Source organism: Choloepus didactylus, chromosome 21, assembly GCF_015220235.1.
Source record: "Choloepus didactylus isolate mChoDid1 chromosome 21, mChoDid1.pri, whole genome shotgun sequence".
Classification (NCBI taxonomy): Eukaryota; Metazoa; Chordata; class Mammalia; order Pilosa; family Megalonychidae; genus Choloepus; species Choloepus didactylus.
In genome coordinates this window covers 38311694-38334803 of record NC_051327.1, presented here as the reverse complement: position 1 = coordinate 38334803, position 23110 = coordinate 38311694, and the positions used below count along the sequence as shown (strand labels likewise).

The 23110-nt window shown below is 47.5% G+C and overlaps 2 protein-coding genes across 3 annotated transcripts in view; one reads left to right on the top strand and one right to left on the bottom strand.

The window, feature by feature from the left end:
• Positions 1 to 23110, bottom strand: part of SNX29 (sorting nexin 29) — a 582670-nt gene that overhangs the window by 110800 nt on the left and 448760 nt on the right. The window lies entirely within an intron of this gene.
• Positions 18931 to 20113, top strand: LOC119517400 (serine-threonine kinase receptor-associated protein-like). The gene has a single exon (XM_037814027.1). The coding sequence runs from the start codon at positions 18973 to 18975 to the stop codon at positions 20008 to 20010; it is 1038 nt and encodes a 345-aa protein (XP_037669955.1). The 5' UTR covers positions 18931 to 18972; the 3' UTR covers positions 20011 to 20113.

Genomic DNA, 23110 nt, shown 5'->3' with positions numbered 1-23110 from the left:
CGAGCTGCACATTTGCAGGTATCTAATTTATCTGAATCCACTCACTGTGTGCTGAGCACCTACATGTGCCAGGACCTGTGTCAACTGCAGGAAATTTATGGAGCTGGACTGGCAGTTTGGAGCAGTGCCTGTAAGCTCAGCCTTGGCACTAGGGCTGCCTGGCTTTGAATCTTGAGGTCACACTCTTATTAGCTGTGTGACCTTGAGTAATTTACTAAACCTCTGCAGGTGCCTCAATTTCTTCCTGTAAAATGATGACAATTAACGGTACCTGCTTTCTAGGACTCGTGAAGGTATACGATTGTGTGCCGGTTCTAAAAAAGTTCACATATTTGTGGGGCAGACAGACAAACAGACAATAACAATAGTCCAGTGGAATACGTGCTAAGCAAGAGGAAAGCACAGGAGGCCAGGAGAAGGTGATGTGGAAAGCAGGGTGAAGGCCACGAAGGAAGGCTTCCTGGAGGAGGTGATGCCTGAGCAAAGCTTTGAAGTTCAAGGAGGAGCTGGCCAGATGGAGAGGGACAGGGGGAGATGGGAAGGGGAAGTCCAGGTCGAAGCTACTGGAGGAGGTTTCTACTTTCCCTGATTACACCAAGACCTTTCCAAACAAAATGTTCTTGAGAACAGGAGATTAGTAAGAAACTGACTTTTTAACAAGCAGTATACTCAACTCGGAAGAAACAAAGACAAACCCCCCAAAAATGGTTTTAGGGCCACCCCTTCTAAACGCAGGGTTTGGGTCACACTGGGGCTGCTTGGCTGCATTTGGCCTCCAAGGAGTGGGTTGTGTGATGGAATATCATCCAGTCAGTGGCTCCTATATAAACAAATGGATCAGGGAAGCCATAATTCAGCAAGGATGGCTTTGAGTGTGACACTTTATAATGTAATTAAGAATGACCCTCTTCCTCCTAATGCTACTAATTGCCTTTTGAGGAAGTGGTAGCTTCTCTCAACGTATATGGAATTTGACCCAAGCCAGGCTCTTTTCCATCGCATTGAGCTTCTATGTGGCTCCCTGATCCCCACCAGGAGCCAGTACTTCTCTCCTAGAGAGAAACCCTTGAGCTGGTCTAAAGGAGTCCCCTGTCCTCTTGTCCTGTTCTTAGTCACAGACTCTTTGCCACTTGCTCTGGCTTCAGGGGGAAGCACTAGAAGGATGCAAGGGGTATCAGAGAACCAGGGCTGGGAAGTGCTGGTGGCCCCTGAGGGACTGGACCGGAAACCAGAAAGGCATTCAGAACCAACCCGATCCTGCATGCTGCAGGTGGATATGTGGTGTTTGTGTCTGCCTGGCCTCCACTCTCCTTTTGGGATCCTCTTTGCACCCAATCTCAGACTCTGCTTCCTGTGGGTCCCATTGCTGTGCTGATCCTAGGGATGGGCATGCCACCAAGGTCTGGCCAATCGGGGGCTTGTCTGCCGGGAAAGAGGTGTGCTGTCTTTTTAGTTACATTTGGCCTGAGAAGATGTAAGCCCAGAGCTTCTGAGGACCACCCAAAGGAGGGGCACCTGCCAGAGAATGAAACCACTGCAGAGAGAAGCAGCAAGGGAGGGAGCCAGAGCGGACAAGCCCCTGGATTAAGCCACAACTGGACTTTTTAGTTAGATAAGCCAATAAACTCTGTTGTTTAAACCCATTTAAGATGAGATTTTTGCTATTTGCAATCAAAAGAATTTAGACCAAAACTTTGGTTGGGCCAGTATCTGGATAGTTTCCCCCTGGGTTGGGTGCCCACCCTGGCCAATCAGCTAAGACAAGTGCCTGCCTCTGTATCTCAGAGGAGCAACAGATCAGTGAAGCACCTCAAAGGATACCTCCTCCACGGTGCTCAGAGCAGTCCTCTTTCTGCGTTTAACTGCGCTTGTTAACTTACACAATTCAAAGACTTTTCTTACACCCTTAGCAAAGACTCTGGCCATTGTTGGTGGGGACAGCCATGCAGCCCAAATCTTGGAGGAGGAATAGGACAAATGCTTCCCTCCTCACTCCAGAAACAGGACGAGTGATAACTTCCTAACAAAAATGCAGCTCATGACCATAGGACTTTCCAATTAGAAGTGATCCTTCATCAAATAGCTACTGATTCCCAGGCTGTCACTGAAGCAAGATTGTATGGTATATGGAGGGACACACTAGGACTAGATGTTTCTTCCTCCTTGCATTCACTCCAGCTCCCTGGGTGTCTTCTGAATGCCTCAACGTCCTTATCCTGGCATTGTGGAGCCCTACCCGCCACTGAAATGCACTGGGGAGGCTTTAATTTAATAACACCAAAAAGGCAGTACCTAGCTAAGAGCCCAAATGATACAAGACACCAACTTAGTTCCATCGGATTCACAGTGGGAGTGTGGCAGGTGCACCTCCCAGCCTCCCTGTGAGTCTGAAGGTTTCTCCACGGGCCACCCAAGCCCAGGGTGGTGTTGCTAAATCTCTCTACCCAAAGCATCCCAAAGAAACACAGATGCATGCTCTCTTTTTTTTTTTTTTTTTGACACAGCTGCAAGACTGTGCTTATGGTCTTTAATCTTCCTCTTTGAAAAGCATCCAATTTAAGGATTTTTGCAGTAATCATTTCAGAGTAATGAAAAACAAACAGAACAATAGAACATTTCAGACGTGATACAAGCAGCTCTGTGCACCTCTCTCTAATGCACGTTTAAAGAGACATATTTGCCATTATGAAGAACCCTTTTTATTTCCCTATACAAGCAAATTTTGCCTGCATGCAGGCCACAAACTTGTAATATAGCTAATTTACTCAATGTACTCATTTCTCCCTCATAATGATGCCCATAAGATATCATTACATTAAAAAAAGTTTCTGATTCCAAAGAAGGACTTGAATGAACCATTTTCATCTCTTATGCTTGCAAGGCGCTATAGGGGATGCTCAATGTGTGCTACTTTGTCTCATGTGCACCTTTTAATGGTGAGGTAAATGATGCGTAAAGAAGGGCCTTGCCCAAAGGCTGGAAGCCAGGAGGTGGTGGCGCCGTGATTTGAACCTCTGCCTTTTCAAGCCCCAAACCCATGCTTCTTCCACCAGGTCACTCTGTCCCCAAGCAGCAGAGAAAGAGCTCGGACCCAGGAGAAGGCAGCCTGGGTCATCCTTCAGCCCTGTCACCTCTGCAAAACCCAGGCAGATGCTCCCAGCCCTCCTCCAGGGGATGCAGGTTCACACGGTGGAGGGAACCTGCTTTCTCAGCTGAACCCTGCCTCTGCCACCAGATGTGTTACTTTGGCTGAGTCGCTTAACCTTTCTGAGCCTTCATGTTACCCCTCCATACATTGGGGGTAACATTAGCATTTACCTCCCAGGGTTGATGCGATGGCCTAATGGCATAACGCAGGATGGATGCCACCATACTATTATTAGCAACTTCATGAGGGCTTGAATTCCCCTTAAATGTTACAGGGGCTCAGAATGTGACTTGAATCCCCATGGCTGTACTGCTACTTGGTAAGGGGAAGGAAAGGGATATTTTGGTCTGAAATCTCAGCTTACAGCCCACTGAAGAGGTGGCACAGCAGCAGAGGAGGCCCACAGGGTCCAAATCAATTTCGTCGACTCAATTCAAACACTACTATGGCGCTGAGACATGCATAGTATTTTCTCTAGAAGCTGTTGGCAGACAGGAAGATGATAAAGGCCCCCTGCTTTCCAGGAGGAGCTCTAGAGCAGCTCCTATGTACTCTGGTGTACCTCCCTCTAGGTCAGTGGTTAGTAATCTTTCCTGGGTTACAGATGCCTGGGAAAAGCTCATAAGACCTGTGGATCCTCTCCCTGGAAAAAGGCTATTACAGTCAGACACACACACACCAGGTCCTGTACCTGTATACACACCCCACTAGGTACACACACACATACACATATCACCAGGTAAACACACACACACCACCAGGTAAATATACACACACAAACACCCCACCAGGTTCACACACACACACACACACACCACCAGATAAACACACACATACACACACCATCACCACCACCACCACCAGGTACACATATATGCATGCACACACACATACACACACATAAAGCCCCCACCAGGTGTGCAAACACACACCACCATCAGGTAAACACTTTTACAAATCATTTCAAGGTATTCAGGGCATTCAAAAAGCCCTGGGGGGAAACTGAGGCTCAGAGGGTTTCATGATTTGCTCGTTGCAGGGCAGGGATTCTACCTAAATCTGTCTGACCTTCAGAGCCTGAGCTCTTTAGCTCATGGCTTTCCTCCAGCTTTCATTTTGTTGGTTGTGAAAGAAGAATAAGGAGACAAGCTTCATGTATCTACATGGGATCCTGGGCTGGAGAGAGGAGAAATGACAACTTTATTTTTTGGGGGGCTGACTATATATCCAGGACAATGCAAGGCACTGGAGAAGAAGTAGAAAAAATATTAGACATGTAGAACTAATACTAATTATGACAACTTTCATTTCCCAAGAACCAAGTGTGCACCAGCCCCTGGTAGAAAGCATGTATATACCATATTCAATCCTCATAAAAACCTCAAGAGGCAGGTACTATTGTTATCCCTATTTTACAGATGAATAAACTGAGACACAGAGAGCCAGATATTATGGCCAAAGTCCTTGTTTCATAACTACACTCAACTTAAAGTCTTCAAATATCTCTCCCCATTGCCTAGGTCTTAGTTTTCAGGCATCCTTTTTAGCCACCACACGTCTTTTCCAACAAAATCCTATGTGTAGATCTGATACATAGAAGAGACAAGTGCCGAGCTGCTCCGGTTAAAGTGAGGAAGGAGTCAGAACCCCACCTGTCCCTTGCTGCTCACAGTGGATTTGAGGCACATCACTGGAGCTAGGTCACCACAAACTCAAATCAGAATGTCCCCCAAGCGGAAGATAAAATCCACACTCCCTGCCAGCACACACAAGGCCCCTCAGGGTCTCCTCCCTGCTGCCTGCCAGCCTCATCTCTCTCACTCTGACTTGCAGCCCGGGCCCTGATCCTGCAGAGACTCCTGAATCCTCCCTCCTCCAACCCGTGGCACCCCTTCTGCCCTTTGCCTGTTCCCAGCCTTCTGCCTGCAAAGCCTTTCCCTCTTCAGTCTATCGGGAAAAATCCCACGTTTCCTGAAAGTCAGCTCACGTCCACTCCTACCCATCCTCAATTCTCCTCCTCCAGTAAAACTGACCTCTCCTTCTGTTGTTCCCCCACTGGGCTCCATACAAACTGTTATCCTCCACCTGAAAACTGTTCTCTACCATCTTCCTCTTGATATATTTCTTTCTAACATTTGGCAAAAGCAGCAATTATCTTGCATATTTATTTATTTACTTCATTGCTCTTTATTTATTTACAACTAGAATATAAGTTCTTCAAGTCTCATTCACTAAATCTGGTACTTTAAACAGTACCTAGCAAATAACAGGTGCTCAATAAACACTGTTCAAAGAATAAATGAACAAACGAATAAATGAATATTACTTGGAACTTGTTGGATGGATGTTTGGATGGATGTTGAACAGACAGATGGGTGGATGGATGGGTGGATGGATAGATGAACAGCTGGATAGATGGACAGATGGATGAAAGGCCAGAGGGGGTGGGGGAAGGAGGGAAGTAAGGCTGGAAGGAAGAAACTCACTGCATCCAGTGATCAACATCCAGCCACGCACCTAAGCGTCTGTCCTCACTGGCATGACACCTCGCCCAGTCCCCCACACAAATAAAGACGTCATAAAACCCGTCTGATGAAATGCTCAGGCATTTACAATAGTGAAAACTAGGAAATTGGAAGGGTGTCCTATAAGACAAAAATAGACAGAGATAGGATCTGGATCCAGAATCCAGGGAGGGAAAAGACAGGGAACACTGGCTAATGTGGAGGAGAGAAAGAGGATATCTTGGTTGCCATGCCTCTGAGAGCCAGCACGGCAGCTGGCCACCACCGCCACCTAGAGGTCAGTTACAGACACGGCGGACGCGGGCCAAACCAGCTTCTATTTGGCACATGTCAGAAGGAGAAGGCTCTCAGCCAAAAGGTGATTGGTGGGTATGAACTAGGGTCTACAAGGCCCATCCCAGAATCCCGAGAGATGTGGGTACTTTAGAAAATGCCAGCTGCAGACCCACATCTGATTGGCTGCCCCAGCAAGTCTCAGGGCTCTGGTGTAGAAAGGGGGCCCTGGGCTGACCGACAGCTCAGGTCTTCTGAAGGGAGAAGGAAACCTGGTCAAGATGAGTGAAGTCGGCTCTCTTCCCTGTAGTCACTTCTCACCGTAGCCAGAGCAAAGGTTACAAACCACAAGTTAAAGTTCAATGGCTCTCCGCTGAGCTCAAGATCAAGGCCAAGTTCCTGGAAATGACTTAAAGGGCACCGCATGATGTATCTTTGCTTACCTACCTCCTCAGATTCTTCTGTGGCCATTTCCCCCTTAACCCAGCATATGAGCCATACTACTCAGCAGCACCTGGTGCATGTGGGAAGTCATAAATAGCTGCTGAATAAATGAACTCCACATCCCTTAATAACATGTGCGATGTCACCTGTAGGTTTCTGGACATGCTGTTTTCTCAACCTCTTTCAAAGAACTCTCTGTATCAGTTGGGAATTGCATTTGTCTCCAAAATAGCAGTGGCGTAATGATTGAGGGTTTATTTCTTCATGTCAAGCAGACTGAAGGGAGGTGGTCCACAAGTCCTCAGGGACCAGGTGCCCTCCCCCTGTCTGCTCTGCCATCCTCACTGCATGGCTGCCATTCTTAGGGACACCTCATTGTCCAAGATGGCTGCTGGAGCTCCAGCTTTCAAGTCTAAATTCTAGACAACAGGAAGGAGAAAGAGGAGAAGGACAAAGCATGTATCACCAAGCGGAGGTTGTCTTCCTTTTAGCAGCCCTTCTGGAAAGCCACACTCAACACAACCATCTGAATCTCACTGGCCAGATCTTAATCACATAGTTATACCATGGTCTCATAGCTGCAAGAGAAGCTGAGAAATACAGTGTTTTCATGTAAGCATATTTGCCCAGAATTCTGTTACTGAGACATAAGTAAAATATGGGTATTTTGGGTAAGCAAATACATTCTCTGCCACACTCCTATATATCCAACTACCACATCTTGATGGAAGGCCGGGGAACAAAAAGATCCTAAGACCCCATCCTTGTTCTCTAATGGCCTACAGTCCGACTGAAGAGTTAGACCAATAAGTCCTGGAAAGATAAATGACAATATCAGACAATCGGACCACGAGTCCTATTCCGGCCTTTGAAAGCTAAGTTTTATGCCAACAGGAAGGCAATTATTGAGCACTCACCATATGCTGGGTGCTGTGGAAGGCACTTTAGATATTTCACCTCACTCAGTTTTTGTAACAATCAGGTAAGGTAGGCATTACTACCTCCATTTTGCAGAAGAGGAAACAAACACAGAAGAGGTCTGTGATTTGACCAGGCCACATAGCCAGTAAGGACTTATAGTAAGAATGACAAATCTGCCAACTGTAGAGCTGCAGCAGTGGTAGCTGCCTGGGGAAAGCAGTGGCTGTGTGGAGAAGGGGCCTGAGGATGGGTCTGAGCAATCTGTGATCGATTAGTCAGGTCTGCCATTGACACAGTCGTGGGGAGACTGGCATGGACTCCCGGGTCTTCAATGTTCCTGTTTTGGAAATGTAAGGAGGTCGGCTCCCCTGTGGAAATGCCACATTTGTACTATGGAATCTCCCTCTGAACAGAGGGTGGGGGAGATGGAGGCTGCGAGGGGAGCAGACTCCACGGCCGGTGAGAGGGCCCCAGGCCTCGCTGTTTTTTGGGTCTAGGGCCTGCATGCCTTGAAAAAGTGGGTGCTTAGCAACTTGCCAAAATGAAGGCCACTGCCAGGCTCTAATTTATTCCTCTTAGTAACAAACGGACTCAATTAACTAAATAAATGACAGCTATGGTCAGAACAAGGTGCCATTTTAAGACCCAACTTTGAAAGGGCAGACCTGCATCCTGGATTGGAGCTGAGGTGACGGACACCGTCCGGAAGGCCGTGCCTGCCACCAGCTCGCCACCCTGCTACTCCCCTCTCCTCGACAGGCCCACGTGATGCACAGCCAGAGTGGTCCAGGAGTCCCCTCGGCAGGCCACCACACGTCACACCCCAGCCCTGGGCTGCTGCACTTCCCCTCACATCAACCAGGCCAAATGGAGCAGAGGAGGGAAGATGAGTCACAGCGTGTTCAGGTCTTGGAGAAGCCACTCCTGAACCTTCCCAGACTGGGTGTGCCTCTCCTCCGCACTGCCGTGGTCCTGACAGTACCTTTACTGCATCGCCTGGTAAGTTCACCTTCGACCTCTGACCCTCTGAATTTAACACAGGGCCTGGACACAGAATCCACCAGTTTACAGCCAGCACCAAGCACTGTCCTAAGTGCCTTCTGTACATCAGGGCTTCTCCACCTCTGTGTGATGACACTTTGGGCCAGACCCTTCAGTGCTGTCCTGCGCATTGTAGGATGTCAAGCAGCATCCTTGGCCTCTACCACTAGATGCCAGGAGCACCTCCCAGTTGTGACAACCAAAAACGTCTCCAGCCATTGCCCAATGTCCCCTTAGGTGCAAAATCACCCCTGGTTGAGAATCACATTATCTCAGAGAAGTTAAGCAACTTACCCAGGGTCACACAGCCAGTACTCCCACTAAGCACCTTAGGGTTGTTCTCATTTAAGCTTCACAACAGTACAAATGCAGGGTAGGGGGTGGTTTACAACTGCCCCAACATTCACAGCTGAGGTTCAAAGAGGCCTAATAACCTGCCCAAAGCCAAAGAGCTGGGAATGGACCTTCATTAGAACTGAATCCAGAACTATACAGCTAAAGCTGCCTGTACATGGTCAGATGCATCACTCCTTTATTTTAGGACAGAAAGAGTGGGAGGTGTCCACCAAGGCCAGTTTGGTTTTAAACAATCTGTTTCTTGAAGCAATGCAATCACTGTGCGCCAGCTTTTTGTGTTTATTTTAGTGCTGAAAGGCTGCTTGCATGGGATATCTTTTTGTTGGTACATAAAACAGGGGGTCACGGGTCACCCTGTGCACTGAGCCATCACCAGATCATTAAACAATGGGTTCCAGGAAGCAGCTACCACTTGGTGATTAGTAACCAAACTCCTGACCCCAAGGACTCCTCCACCGCCACCTCCTGCTCCCCCCACCCCACAAAGAATAGCGCCATCGATGGAAATAAAATCTCAACTTGGAGGGACTGGAAAGGAAGCTAATTTTCTATTACAGTGCAACTCCGTTTTCTCGCAGAGCCCTGAAACTGCGTTTATGAACATGATATGTACTTTAGAGGAAGGAGGTGAGGAGTAATGAGGATGGAATCTCAAGAGTTTGAGGGTAGATGATTGAATAAATAAAAATAGCCCTAAGAACTTTTGAAGCTCTTCTATGCAAGGATGAAAGTGGCTACTTTTTCTTTTCTTTTTTTTTTTTTTTTTTTTGCAGGCAACAGACTTTCTCGGTTTCTTGGGGAAGGTGAGCATTCAGTTCAAAATCACTGCCAAAAGCCTCAATTACTCCCTGGCACTTGGGCCCCGACTTGACTGCTCAATTCAGTTCAACTCAGTTTTCTCACTGGTCAAATGGGCGTGTCTGGTCCAGCCAATTCCTCCTCCTCTGGGTGTGTTCCCTCTTCTCCCCTCCTGAGCTCAGCTCTTCATCGGCTCTTGCCAGGCCCCCAACAGCCTCCCTTCAAGCCCATCTTCCCCGATGCCACCTCAAGGATGGGTCTCCATCACCAATTACACTGTGCTGTCCCTTCCTTCCTTAAAATGCTCTGCAGGCTCCTGGTCCCATTCGGGGTCATGCCCAAGCTCCCCAGTGTAAAAGACAAAGCCCCACATCACCTTTGTTGCCCTGGGCCCCGAGTCCTGTTTGTCAGGGCCCCGTTTGTCCTCTTCGGTAACCGTGGCCTGGCTGCTCTTCGGGAAGTCACCGTCTTCCCTTCTCTCACACCACGTGCTTTGGCGGAGTCTAGCACCCAGGGCTAGGTGGAAGCTGCGTAACCTCATTTACCTGGCCACAGGGATTGGTTCAAGAATGGGCATGTGACCTCCTATGAGTTGCTGAGGTTCTTCCCAGATTACTGAGAGAGTGTCTTACTCTTTTCACACTGACTTGAAGTCAAATCAATCAGACTGATAGCTGCCAAGTCGCCTTCTACTCATGAGAAGAAAGCCTCTCTGAGAACATGCCCACAGTGAACAGAGCAGGTGGACCTTGCTTGAACCGTTGATCAACCTGTGCCTGAAGCCAGACCTATCAGGGACTTTTCGCTAACAATGGAGTAATAAATTCCCTTTTTGCTTAAGTCAGTTTGGCTTTGCTTTCCTGCCACTTTTAAGAGAAAGCACCAGATACCAACTTCATTATCCACATTGAACCACATGATCTAACTAAACTAAATATTTTCTAGCTTTCCCAGTGCTTTCCCTCTCCGTGCTCTGCCTTTGCTCAGCCTGCTCCCTCTGCCTCGCCCTATCCTTGCCTTCTTTGCCTGGTGAAATCCTCCTTATTTTTCAAGGCTTGCCTCAAGCATCTTCTCCTTGGAACATCTTTCTCTGTTCCTCCTCTAGCTCCTGATTGTACAAAATTTCTGCATTCCCCTAGTGCCCTAAGCAAACCTCCATCACCAACCCCCCACCTGCTGCAGGGCCTGTCCCCCTGTTTTCCTACCTGACCGAGAAGCACCTGAGGGTAAGGAGCTACGTTGCCTCCATCTCTTGACCCCCAGTTTTTGCACCATACCTGGCAGAAAGCAGGTCACTAATAACAATTTATTCAAACTGAACTGTTCCTGGCTCCACAGTAAACCTCACAGGCAGCCAGAAAACATTCACCTTGGATAGCCAATCATTTGGAAACAAACCATTCCCTCCGGGTAGAGTGAATGCTGAAACCAAAGCAAATCACTATGTCTAAAAGGCAAAAAGAGATGCTTAAGTAGAAGTGAGAAACTGGGTAGGGTTGGATACAATGAGTTAATATTCAAAGCAACTCATCTGGACAGCGTGCATGTTGAAGAAAGACAGACAGACACAACTGTGAACCCAGATACTTTATGGAAAGTCTCAGCTGTGCTTCAGGGCAGTGGGAAGCCAATTTCATAATTAGCAGCATGGACTGAGGTCTGCACAATGGGATGAGGCCCTGTGACAGGGTCAGGCTTCTCCAGGCAACCATGAGGAGGAGACGATTATCTGGAAAAACAATCATCTGCCCTCTTGCTATCAGAACCCTGAGATAGCACAGTGAAAGGAAATTACATGTCAAACAGGATCACTGGATGAGGACTTTAAAAAAAGTTCCCATACAAACAGACATTTGGACACTGATATTCAGAGCGGCATCGTTCACACTTGCCAAAAGATGGAAACAATCCAAATTCCCATCAACAGACAAATGGATAAACAAATTGTGGTTTAGATATACAATGGAATATTATGCAGCAGCAAGAAGGAATGAGGTCCTGAAGCATGAGACAACACGGATGAATCTTGAGGACATAGAATGAGTGAAATAAGTCAGACACAAAAGGGCAGATATTGCATGATTTCACTAATATGAACCAATTAGAAAACATAAACCCAGAGTCTTAAAATGCAGAACATAGGATACCTAGAATAGACAGAAGCTACAGAAGGGGAAGTGGTAACCTAGTATGTTCAGAATGTATAATGAAGTTGAACTAAAAATTTGGAAATAGAGATGGGGTAAGGGTAGCTTGCTAGTGGGAATATAAGGAACAGTGCTGCACTGTAGGTGAATTTGGTTGAAAGGGTTGTTGAGAGTCATGTATATCACCAATACTACAAATTTAAATAAGTTCTTGCATAAACTGGTACAAATGTACAACACAGGTACAAAGAGTCAACAATAGAGTGGTATGTATGGGGAACATATCTATTGCAAGCTGTGGCCTATAGTTAACAATAATGCCTTAAAATTATTTCATCAACAGTAACTGGTGTACTAGGGGTCAATAACATGGGGAGATAAGGGATATGGGGTGTTTTGGGTTGACTTATTCTGTGTCTATCTGGTAATTTTCTTTTTGGAGTAATGAAAATGGTCTAAAATTGAGTGCAATGATTACACAACTAAGTGATGATACTGTGAGATACTGATTGTATAATTTGGATGGAATACATAATAAATAGATATATCTTGATAAAATCTGAGGGGCAAAAGACTTGCACAGACCTATTTCTCCAAAGAAGATATACATATAGACAAAATGCACGTGAAAAGATGCTCAACACTATTAGCCATTAGGGAAATGCAAATCAAAACCACATTGAGATACTATTTCACATCCAATAGAATGACTACTATTTAAAAAATGGAAAATAACAAGTGTTGGAGAGGATGTGGAAAAACAGGAACACTTGTTCACTGTTGGAAGAATGTAAAATGGTACAACCACTCTGGAAAACAACTTGGCAGTTTCTCTGAAAGTTAGGTATAGAATTACCATATGATACAATCCCACTTCTACGTATATATGCAAAAGAATTGAAAGCAGGACTTGAACAGATATGTGCACACCAATGTTCACAGCAGCATTATTCACAATAAAGCATTATTCACTTGGGAAGCAACCCAAGTGCCCATGAACTGATAAATGGATAAACAAAATGCAGTATATACAAGCAAAGTATATTCAGCTGCAAAGTAGCATGAAGTTATGATACGTGTTACATCATAGAAGAACCTTACGCTGAATGAAATAAGCCAGACACAAAAGGACAAATAGTGTATTAACATTTCTACGAATACCTAGTGTGCCAGTTTGAATGTATTATGTCCCCCCAAACGCTATTATCTTTGATGCAATCTTGTGTGGGTAGACTATCAGTGTTAATTAGATTGAAATTCTTTGAGTGTTTCCATGGAGATGTGCCCCACCCAACTGTGGGTGATGACTCTGATTGGATAATTTCCATGAAGGTGTTGGCCCGCCCATTGAGTGGGTCTGAATTAAATTACTAGCACACTATATAAGATCAGACAGAAGGAGCGAGCTTTCTACAGCCAAGAGGGACACTTTGAAGAAAGCACAGGAGCTGCAGATGAGAGACAGTTTGAAGACAGCTGCTGAAAGCAGACTCTTGCTCTGGAAAAGGTGAGAGAGGACAAATATCCCAAGTGCAACTGAGAGTGACATTTTTGAGGAACTGCAGCCTAGAGAGGAACGTCCTGGGAGAAAGCCATTTTGAAACCAGAACTTTGGAGCAGATGCCAGCCATGTGCCTTCCCAGCTAACACAGGTTTTCCAGACACCACTGACCATCTTCCAGTGAAGGTACCCGATTGTTACCTTGGACATTTTATGGCCTTAAACCTTTAACTGTGTAACCAAATAAACCCCCTTTTATAAAAGCCAATCCATCTCTGGTGTTTTGCATTCCGGCAGCATTAGCAAACTAGAATACCTAGGATAAACAAATTTATAGATTCAGAAAGTACATTTAGAGGTTACCAATGGATGGGGAGGGGTCAATGGGGAGTTAATTAATGGGTGCAGAACTGATGCAATGAAAAAGTTTGAGATAACGGTTGGTGTTGATGGTAGAACAACTTTGTGAATATAAATAATACCACTATATTACACTCTCTAAAATGGTTAAAATGGGAACTTTTATGTTATATATATGTTACCACAATAAAATTTAAGAAGAAACAAAGAAGTTCCCAATTGCCTTGAGCAATTTTAATTGAAGACATGGCTCATCTACCATGAGAAGAGTGTGAAAACATTGCTACATGGTGTATGCCAGGGTTGCCATCATCTGACCAAGGGATTTCAGCAACAGGATTGGGGCAGCTCATTGGAGCTGGGGAGGCAGGTGATCGGCAGAAAACATTTAGGCTGGGAAGTAATGTAGACCTGGATTCAAATACTGGTTTTGTCATGGCAAGCTGTGTAGCCTTGGCCAGCTCAGACAACCTCTCTGAGCCTCAATGCTCATTCAAAAAATGGGAATCATCATTTGTTAATAACGTCACCCTGTGGAACCCTTGGGAACACCAGCATTGTCCTCATCAGGCCTGAAGCCTGGTCTTCAGGCTTCCGTGGGCCAGATGCGGGCAGCCTCAGCTACCATTTTCTAATTTGGGAGGAAATTTTTTATCTTAGGTAACCATTTGAAACAAGTGTTTTAAAAGCCCTTCCCCCATCCTTTCCTGAAAACTGTGCCACCAATAGAGACGTCCTGAAGGATGCTGAGAGGGGCAGGATGCAGGGGAGGAAGCCACCATATAGCTGGTGGAGCTATTTTAACTTTTATTCAGAAAAATGAGGCATTCTAATTAGTCACATCACAAAACAACCCTCTTGGGACAGAGCTCTGAAAAGTAATACATGAAGCCGACACCTCAACTCAGGCTAGAGGATTCTCAAAATCCAATTAGACCCCTCAGCCAACTGGTTTCCACAATCTCTGCTATAGCAACAAGAGGAAATTGATTTTGCTCTAAGAGTAAGAGCAGGCTGCTGGCTTAGACTCACTCCCTTCCTATTTACGGAATTTCAACCTTGTCCCAGTGGTTTTCTCTGGACTTCTGCTTTCATGGTTAAAAATGAGATTTGATAGAAGGTAAAAATTGATACATTAAGTACCAACTGAGTCTTTGGAGCATCAAAGACTGGGTAGAATCAGGCACTACGCAAGTTTTCATTTTTGTTTCTTTAAAATTCTACTAATGACAAACACCTACTAATGTGTACTTCTATCCATTTATAGAAAAAAGGCAAAGTAGAAAAGGCCTCTGAATTCATGCTGATACTCGGTGGCCTTATTCAACTATCCGAATGCTTTAAGAATCAAAGATTTGATTTGAAAGAACGGCGGCAGCTCATGATATTTATTTTAAATATTTATTTCCAGTCCTGCTAAAATAAAGAATGTAAGGCGCTTCTGTAATGGTGGAGAGCCATTTAATAAAGCAGGATATAATAAATAACAGTCATTTCACATTGAGAGCTGAGTACGCATCAGGGCCTGACCTAAGGGCTTTCCATACGTTAACTCATTCAATCCTCACACGACTGGAGACACAGAGGTTGTCACTTGTCCAAGGTTGCACAGCTAGCAAGTGGGGCTGCGACAGAACCCAGACCATTTGGCTCCAGAACCTGCCCTCTGACCCTGGTACAGGCCCAAACGAGTGCCAGTGAAGACCTCCTGTGGATAATGCCACCAGGCAGGTCCAAACAGTGCCAGGGAATACGGGAGAGAGTGAGGGACCTCGAGTTAGGTGAGAAGATTCAAAATGGGTCTTGGAGGGCAGAGAAGGAAAAGATGAGAGAGAATCCAGGCAGAACAAACATCTAAATTCTAAAGAGACCACAGAGGCAGGATAAAGTGCAGGAATGTTTACAGAACACTTTGGATAAAACAAAGGGGAACAAAGAATTGACGCTCAAGACCCAGTTTGAGGTGAATGTTATCTGTGGTATGGCTCACATCAAGTATGTGAGGCCACCATCAACACCTGGACCGTGATCAAAGGTCAACGGGGTCGTCAGTATGTGGCAGGTAAAGAGATTTTTTTCCCCAAGAACTTGGAAAATTGAGAGAGGAGACTGTCCTTAGGAAGTTGAAGTGTGTGAGCCACACATGGTAGATGTGAGCTGAACTTGGCAAGCCACCTTAGAGAGAGTGCCCCCTGCTCACAACACCACACAGTTAACTACATAAAGGCTTACGTTAGGTTGAGCCATGTGAAATTACCAACACTTGACTACTTTTGACCTATAAAAAGGGAACTTTTGACCTAATACTCAGCCAAGAAAGACTGTGCTGGGCTGGAGGAAGCCAACACTGGCAAGGCCCAACCCAGCACTGCCCCAGGTAGGGAGAGTTTCTGCCAACAGGTCTTGAGGAGTTCGGATTCCATAGGCAAGAACTTCCCTACTGTGAGATGAAACATCCAGCCCCGAACCTGGTGCCAGCAATATCTCATTCAGCCAGTGGCCCCTGGGGGCTTGGAGTCGCAGCGTTCCTCTGATTACCACCTGGCTTCCCTCAGTGCTCTCCCAGTTTCCACAAAGGCAAAGGACAGGAGTGTTTTGCCCGTTAATGTACTCTCAGCACCTAAGACGATGATTAGCATATTTGTTGATTGAAAGAAAGAACAAACAAGAAAGAATACACTAATCACACACACACACACCGTTTCAGTTCCTGTGGCAGTAAAAGCAGGAGACGTTTTTCTTGTTCGTTTTGCGGTTTTGTTTTTCGTCCCAGTGTGTTCACTCCCACTTCTTGTCGTTGATCTTGCTTTAAGGGTCCTTTCTCTTACCCTTACTTTAACCAACCTCCTACCACCTCCAGAAAGACAAAACCAGGGCTCCTTGAACGTCATTAGAGCTTCACTGCCATGAAATCATGCAAGGCATCTCCTCCACAGGGCCAACTCTTCCAGAGGAAAACACTTACTGCCAGCTATTCTGAGAATTATTCCTCACGAGCTCTTTCGACTCTCTTCTGTGCTCATCAAGCCCACAATGGGTGCCTCTTGGAGTGTTAGATCAAACCTGAATTACCCATTCAATTACAGGAGGTTAATTTCATTAAGTATGCCACAGGATGATAAAGCACAATTACCGACTGTGCTGTGCTGTTGAGATTGGCAGTGGAGAAGCTGAAAGGAGCTTTCTTGTCTTAGCACACAGGGAAGAAGACACCACTGTGTCCCATGTGCTGAGGGGCCACAGTGAGGCAGGACGCTCAGTGGTGGGGGGCCTGGACCCTGGGCTCAAGTGCACGGGTTTGAATGAGGCATCCCCCCCCGCCCCTCACTAGCTGGGTGACCTCGGGCAAGCCACATATAAGCCCTCCGTGCTTCGATTTCCTCATGGGTAGAGCAGAAGCAGCAACAGCACTTCCCTGCCAAGGTTGACGTGGGTCTTTTAACACCCATAAAGCACTGAGCACAGTGCCCGGCGCTCAGTGGCACCACACTGAGTGTCAGTCACTTTTGCTAGGGACCCCACCTGCAGGCTGGCCGGGGCTGCACTGCTGGACTGCAGAGAGGGAAGGTGTGCAACAGCTGTGCACTGGGGCCACTTTTCTGCAGAGGAAAAGCTTAGCTTAAGTCCACCTAAAAAGAACTCCACCTTAATCAATATTTTAATGTTTGCTCCCTTCAGCCAGTCAGTCAGTCAGTCTGTCAGGCATTCAATGTGTCAGTCAGCAATCCATCCCTTAAGGTAGTGAGCACCTACTACGTGAGGAGCCACCACCCTCAGGGAGCTGCTGGTTTAATGGGGAAGCATACCCAGGAAAGCGCAATCGCTGCAGTGTGCACAGTGCAAACGCGGGCACCTCAGTGACGTCTAGACCAGGGCCAGCAAACGTTTCCTATAAAGGGCCGGATATGGAATATTTTAAGCCTTGCGGGCTGCTTGGGCATAGGGTGAGACCAAATTAGCAATTAAAAGACCGGGTCTGTCAGAGCAAAGAGAACTGAGAGGAGGAGCAGAAGCACAGCAGAAGGAAAGCAAAGGGGGAGACGAGCACCGCACCCCGCTGGGCTGCTGAGTGGGGTGAAGGCTCCCAGGGAGAGGAGAGGTGCCGCCCTGGCTGGAAACTGCTAGGGAGTGGCAGGTCTGCCATGAACAGCCCACAGTGGGGGCCTCGCAGGGGGCTGCCCCGAGGCCACCTGATGCCATGAAGCAGGCCAGAGGCCCCGGAGCCAGCCCGCAAGGCAGACCACTGAGGCCGCCAGCAAAGGGCAAGAGCAAACTCTCCATTCATCCCAACAGGACGGGCTGAGAGCTGCCCGGTACTCCTCTAAGCCCAGAGCTCTGTGTTTGTCCCCTCACAGGGTACAGGCACCCAGACCATGCAGGGCTGGAGCCTGGGCTTTGGGGAGCTATGGAGAGCTGAGTGAGAGTGCCAATGAGCCCTCCTCAGAGGCAGTGAAAGGCCAGCCCGTTCACTGCTGGCCTCGGCAGAAATGAACAGCAAGTGCCAGCAGCCAGCGCGCGTTTCTCATTATCATCCTATAAGGGGAAGAGGGGGTGATGAATCGTGGCGCTGGGGTGCTCCTGGCATCTCCCAGAGTCTTTGAGTCCTGGGGCTGGAGGGCTGGGGGCCAGGAAGGAGCTGGGTCAGAGGGGAAAAGGAACGGGATCTGTCAACCGGAAAGCGCAGGGGATGGAGACGTTTCCCTAACGCCAGCCCCATCCTCACCGTCACTTCCTTTGCCATCTGTTTCAGCCCATGGCCCGAGACTCAGCTCGGGCAACACCCCCTCCCTGGCTCCTGGGGCACGGGCAGCCCACCTCTGCATGTCACCACCCCGGGTGCTCCTCTCTCACCACACCTGGCCCAATGCATCACTGTGGTCTGACCACACGAGTTTCTTTCCCAAAAGACTGGAATACAGTGCATTGTGGCCAGGGGCACCATCCCTTCTACCCCCAGCCCAAGCACTGAGCAGTGTGGCATGTCACAGGCACTCAGATGCTGAAGAGAATGAATGAGTGAAAAGAAGGGAAGAGGAGGAGGAGGAGGAGGAGAGAAAGGATGGAGGGAGAAAAAAGAAAGGAAAAAAAAAGGGAGCTAGAAAGAAATTTACCACATTCATTTTAGCCATGTTGAAACAAAGGATTTCAGTAACATTAAAAACAATCACGGAGGGTGTGGACGGTGTGGGTCGTGGCTGAGCCGCTTCTCCAGTTGTCTCCCCTCCCCTCCTCTCCTTCTTCCCTCCCTTTCCCTCCCTCGGTGGCTGTCGCTCGCCGGTCGCGGACTCCCTGACCCTTCCCCACCCCCTCCTGACCTTGGTGCCACAGGATCGTCCTCCTTTTCCTGTTTTCCAGTCAGGGTGGGGGACCTCAAGGAATCAGAGGCACCACAGTTGAGGAGAGAAAGGACAACGATGACCCTCAGCTCACCAGCCAGACCGCTGGTTCGCCGCCGCCATGGCAATGAGGCAGAAGCCGCTCACCTGCTCCGGCCACATGAGACCAGTGGTTGATTTGGCCTTCAGTGGCATCGCGCCTTATGGCTATTTCTTAATCAGCACTTGCAAAGATGGTAAACCTATGCTACACCAGGGAGATACAGGAGACTGGATTGGAACATTTTTGGGTCATAAGGGTGCTGTTTGGGGTGCAACACTGAATAAGGATGCCACCAAAGCAGCTACAGCAGCTGCAGATTTCACAGCCAAAGTGTGGGAAGCTGTCTCAGGAGATGAACTGATGACCCTGGCTCATAAACACATTGTCAAATCTGTGAATTTCACTCAGGATAGTAATTACTTGTTAACTGGGGGACAGGATAAACAGTTATGCAAACCTGAAGCAGAACCCAAGGAAATCAGTGGTCACACCTCTGGTATTAAAAAGGCTCTGTGGTATAGTGATGATAAACAGATTCTATCAGCTGATGATAAAACTGTCCGCCTTTGGGATCAGGCTACTACGACAGAAGCGAAATCTCTAAATTTTAATATGTCTGTTAGTAGTATGGAATATATTCCTGAGGGAGAGATTTTGGTTATTACTTATGGACGATCTATTGCTTTTCATAGTGCAGTAAGTTTGGAGCCAATTAAATCCTCTGAAGCTCCTGCAACCATCAATTCTGCATCTCTTCATCCTGAGAAAGAATTTCTTGTTGCAGGTGGTGAAGATTTTAAACTTTATAAGTTTGATTGTAACAATGGAGAAGAATTAGAATCCTACAAAGGACACTTTAGTCCTATTCACTGTGTGCGATTTAGTCCTGATGGAGAACTCTATGCCACTGGTTCTGAAGAAGGAACATTGAGATTGTGGCAAACTGTGGTAGGAAAAACATATGGCCTTTGGAAATGTGTGCTTCCTGAAGAAGACAGTGGTGAACTGGCAAAGCCGAAGATCAGTTTTCCAGAGACAACAGAAGAAGAGCTAGAAGAAATTGCTTCGGAGAATTCAGATTCCATCTATAGTTCAACTCCTGAAGCTAAGGCCTGAATCTGACATATGCCACAGATAGTACAAACTTATGGACTAAAACAAGCAAGCAGAGAAGAGCATCAGCCTTCCAGAGAGCTGCTCTCCGCATAAGGCAAACACAGGCAGTAAATAATGGGAATCTGAATTAGCTCCAGTGCGGGCACTAACTTGGTGTTACCTGTAAGTGAAAACTTTTGAGTATCAGAAGGTGGCAGATGGAGTAATTCGCTTGTAGTAATGACCAGCCTACTGTCTTTTTGAATGAATATGTGTAAGCCAACATTCAGTTTCTCTTATTACAAGACTTCTTGTAACTGTTTATGTTATTATGGAGAAAAAAATATATAATGGCCTATTTTTCTGACATTTCCCTTAAAGGAGAAAGCCTTTTATGCTTTAGTTGTAAAGAAAAGGGAATACATGATCAAGTAATTGGTTTGATTTCTCTTTCATTGTATACTGCTTCTAAACAGCTCATTGTTTTTAGTTATCCAAATAAAATGTCTCTAAAACAAGAAAAAAAAAAAATCATGCACATGTCTGTCTGTCTCTCATCCTGAGCGAGACCACAGGCCATGTTTCAGAAGTGCAGCTCTGATACCCTTCCTTTCATGTATTCAGAGATGTCGGGTCTGCAGCAGGCAGTTGAAATCACGCGAGCCTCAACACGCACGTTTGAAGACAGGGAAAGCAAGGCCCAGGGAACGGACAGGACATGGCCAAGGTCACCTGCGGCAGATGAGGGGCCGAGGCCCCACAGAGGCCTTCCAGGCAGTGGGAGCTGGGAGGGCGCCCTCAGCCGCAGAGCCCAGAGCCAGCCGGCAGAGGAGCAGTCGGGCGATAGGATGGCATCTTCCCGAAATGGCATCTGGCAGGAAGACAAGCCACCAGGTGCTTGCTCTCCGCTCCAACAGGCAGCACACACCTTACACACAGAAATGTCATGCATCACACGTACACCAGGCTGTTGCCATCTCCTCATACTAAAAATGGCACCATGTTGCTATCTTAGTTCCTTCCCTCCCTCCAAATAGAAAGGCCTGTCTGTGAGCGCCTTAACCCACCCCCTCCAGGAAGAGCCAGCCGCTGGACACTCGGGCCCACAGGGCAGACATGGCCCTCACCTGTGCTGATGCCACTCCCAGGAGGGTTGACAGAGCATGGCAGTGGTCTCGGGCATTTCCAAGACAGAAGCTTTAACTTTCTTTGGAAAATCGACCTTGAGCAACGTCTGCATTGTCGGCCTGAAACTACGGGGGTTGTGTGCAGCCCCGACTTAGCTCCATGGATCACCGTCCTGCCTGGTCCCAGCAGCCACGCAGGAGTGAGGCGGATCAGAACCCAGCCTCCGTAACTGGCCCAGGTGCGGCAGAACTGGGTGCACCCCACCATGCCAACCTGCCCCCGGCCCAGGGGGGCAGGGGATCAAGAAGGAGTTTCCTTGTGGCGTGTGGCCAGCGACATGCAGGGAGTTCCAGGATCACAGCTGAGGGTGGCGACCGAGGATGGTGACCCTTTCCAGCCAGGATCTCAAGGAAGCAAGGAGGCCCAAGGATGAAGCCCCCAATGGGCTCCTCGATGCAGCAGCTAATCAAGGGGGGCACAGGCATCTAAACTAGTGTTTTCTAGTGAGTCCCAGGAGATGGCTACAGGTATTCATAACATTTAACTTCCCAAAGCCAGGCCCACTCTGTCTATGTCAGGTTTATACCCACCTCTGGGCAGTGTGAACCTCCAGGAGGGTGATCCAGAAAGAGGTGGTTCCCTAATTGTTGGTCAAATAAGTTACCTGACCACCTCCTTGCAGGTCTACAATTTAATAAATGGGATACTTTTCTAAGCCAGAAAGAGAACAGTCCAGAATTCTAAGAAACAGGTGTAAGGTAGAAGAGTTTTCCTACAAAGTCCTTTTGTTTTTGACAGAGGCTAACATCAGGTAGCTTATAGGCAGGTATTATTTGCACTGCCATTGCAAGGCAGGGAGGTAGGGTGTTCTCTTTAATGGAGGAACAATTCCAAAGGTCCAAGCAGAGATATGACTCCTCCACCCACACCCTGGGCCTGAGGAAGGTCGGCCTGGTCCAAGGTCAAGCTCCTCAAAAATGGCCCAGTCCTGGTCCAAGATCAAGCTCATCAGATTCAGCCCAGTCCTGGCCGAAGGACAAGCCCCTCAGCTACAGCCCAGTCCTATCTCCCCAAGGTCACACTCGTAGGATACAGCCCAGTCCTGGCCCCCCAAGGACAAACCCCTCGGATACAGCCCAGTCCTAGCCCCCCAAGGACAAGCCCCTCGGATACAGCCCAGTCCTGGCCCCCCAAGGACAAGCCCCTCGGATACAGCCCAGTCCTGGCCCCCCAAGGACAAGCCCCTCGGATACAGCCCAGTCCTGGCCCCCCAAGGACAAGCCCCTCGGATACAGCCCAGTCCTGGCCCCCCAAGGACAAGCCCCTCGGATACAGCTCAGTCCTGGCCTCTTCCCCTTGAAGGAACTGGCCTCCCTCTTTTAAACCAGATGGCAGCAAAGACGCCATCATCACTGCAGTTCTCAGGGTACAAGGCTGTCCCCAGGGCCTAGGTCTCTGATCTTAGAGCTCAGTGATCAGCCACATCTATTCTGGACAAACAGAAGCGCAGGAACAGTCACCGAGAGCTTACTACACTGCAGACACTCTGGTCAACCCTTCATATGATCTTATGAAATTGTTCCTTTTATCATCCCCATTTTACAGAGAAGGAGACTGAGGCTTGGAGAGGGCAAATAAGTTGTCCAAGGACACGAAAGAGAAGATGGTGAAATGGGGACCTGAAACCAGGGTGTTTGACTCCAGAGCACAAACTCTTGCTGCCCCATCATCTCAAATGATATGAACTAAATGCCACCTGGTAAACCTGCCCATCACCCTTGGTCTAGGGTTGGGAGAGATTAAAGCGATGCCCAAGTGAATGCTGATGTACGCTACCACATGGATGAACCTAGAAAGCATCAGGCTAAGTGAAACAAGACACATGCAAAAGGACAAATATTGCAGGATTTCTTTTACAGAAAAGATGTAGAATGAACAAATTCAGAGGTTACCAGGGACCAGGGAGGGTTGGGAACAGGGAGTTACTGCTCAT

What these genes read in the sequence shown, in the direction of transcription:
- LOC119517400 (XM_037814027.1), top strand. Translation starts at nt 18,973, where the DNA reads ATGGCAATGAGGCAGAAGCCGCTCACCTGCTCCGGCCACATGAGACCA.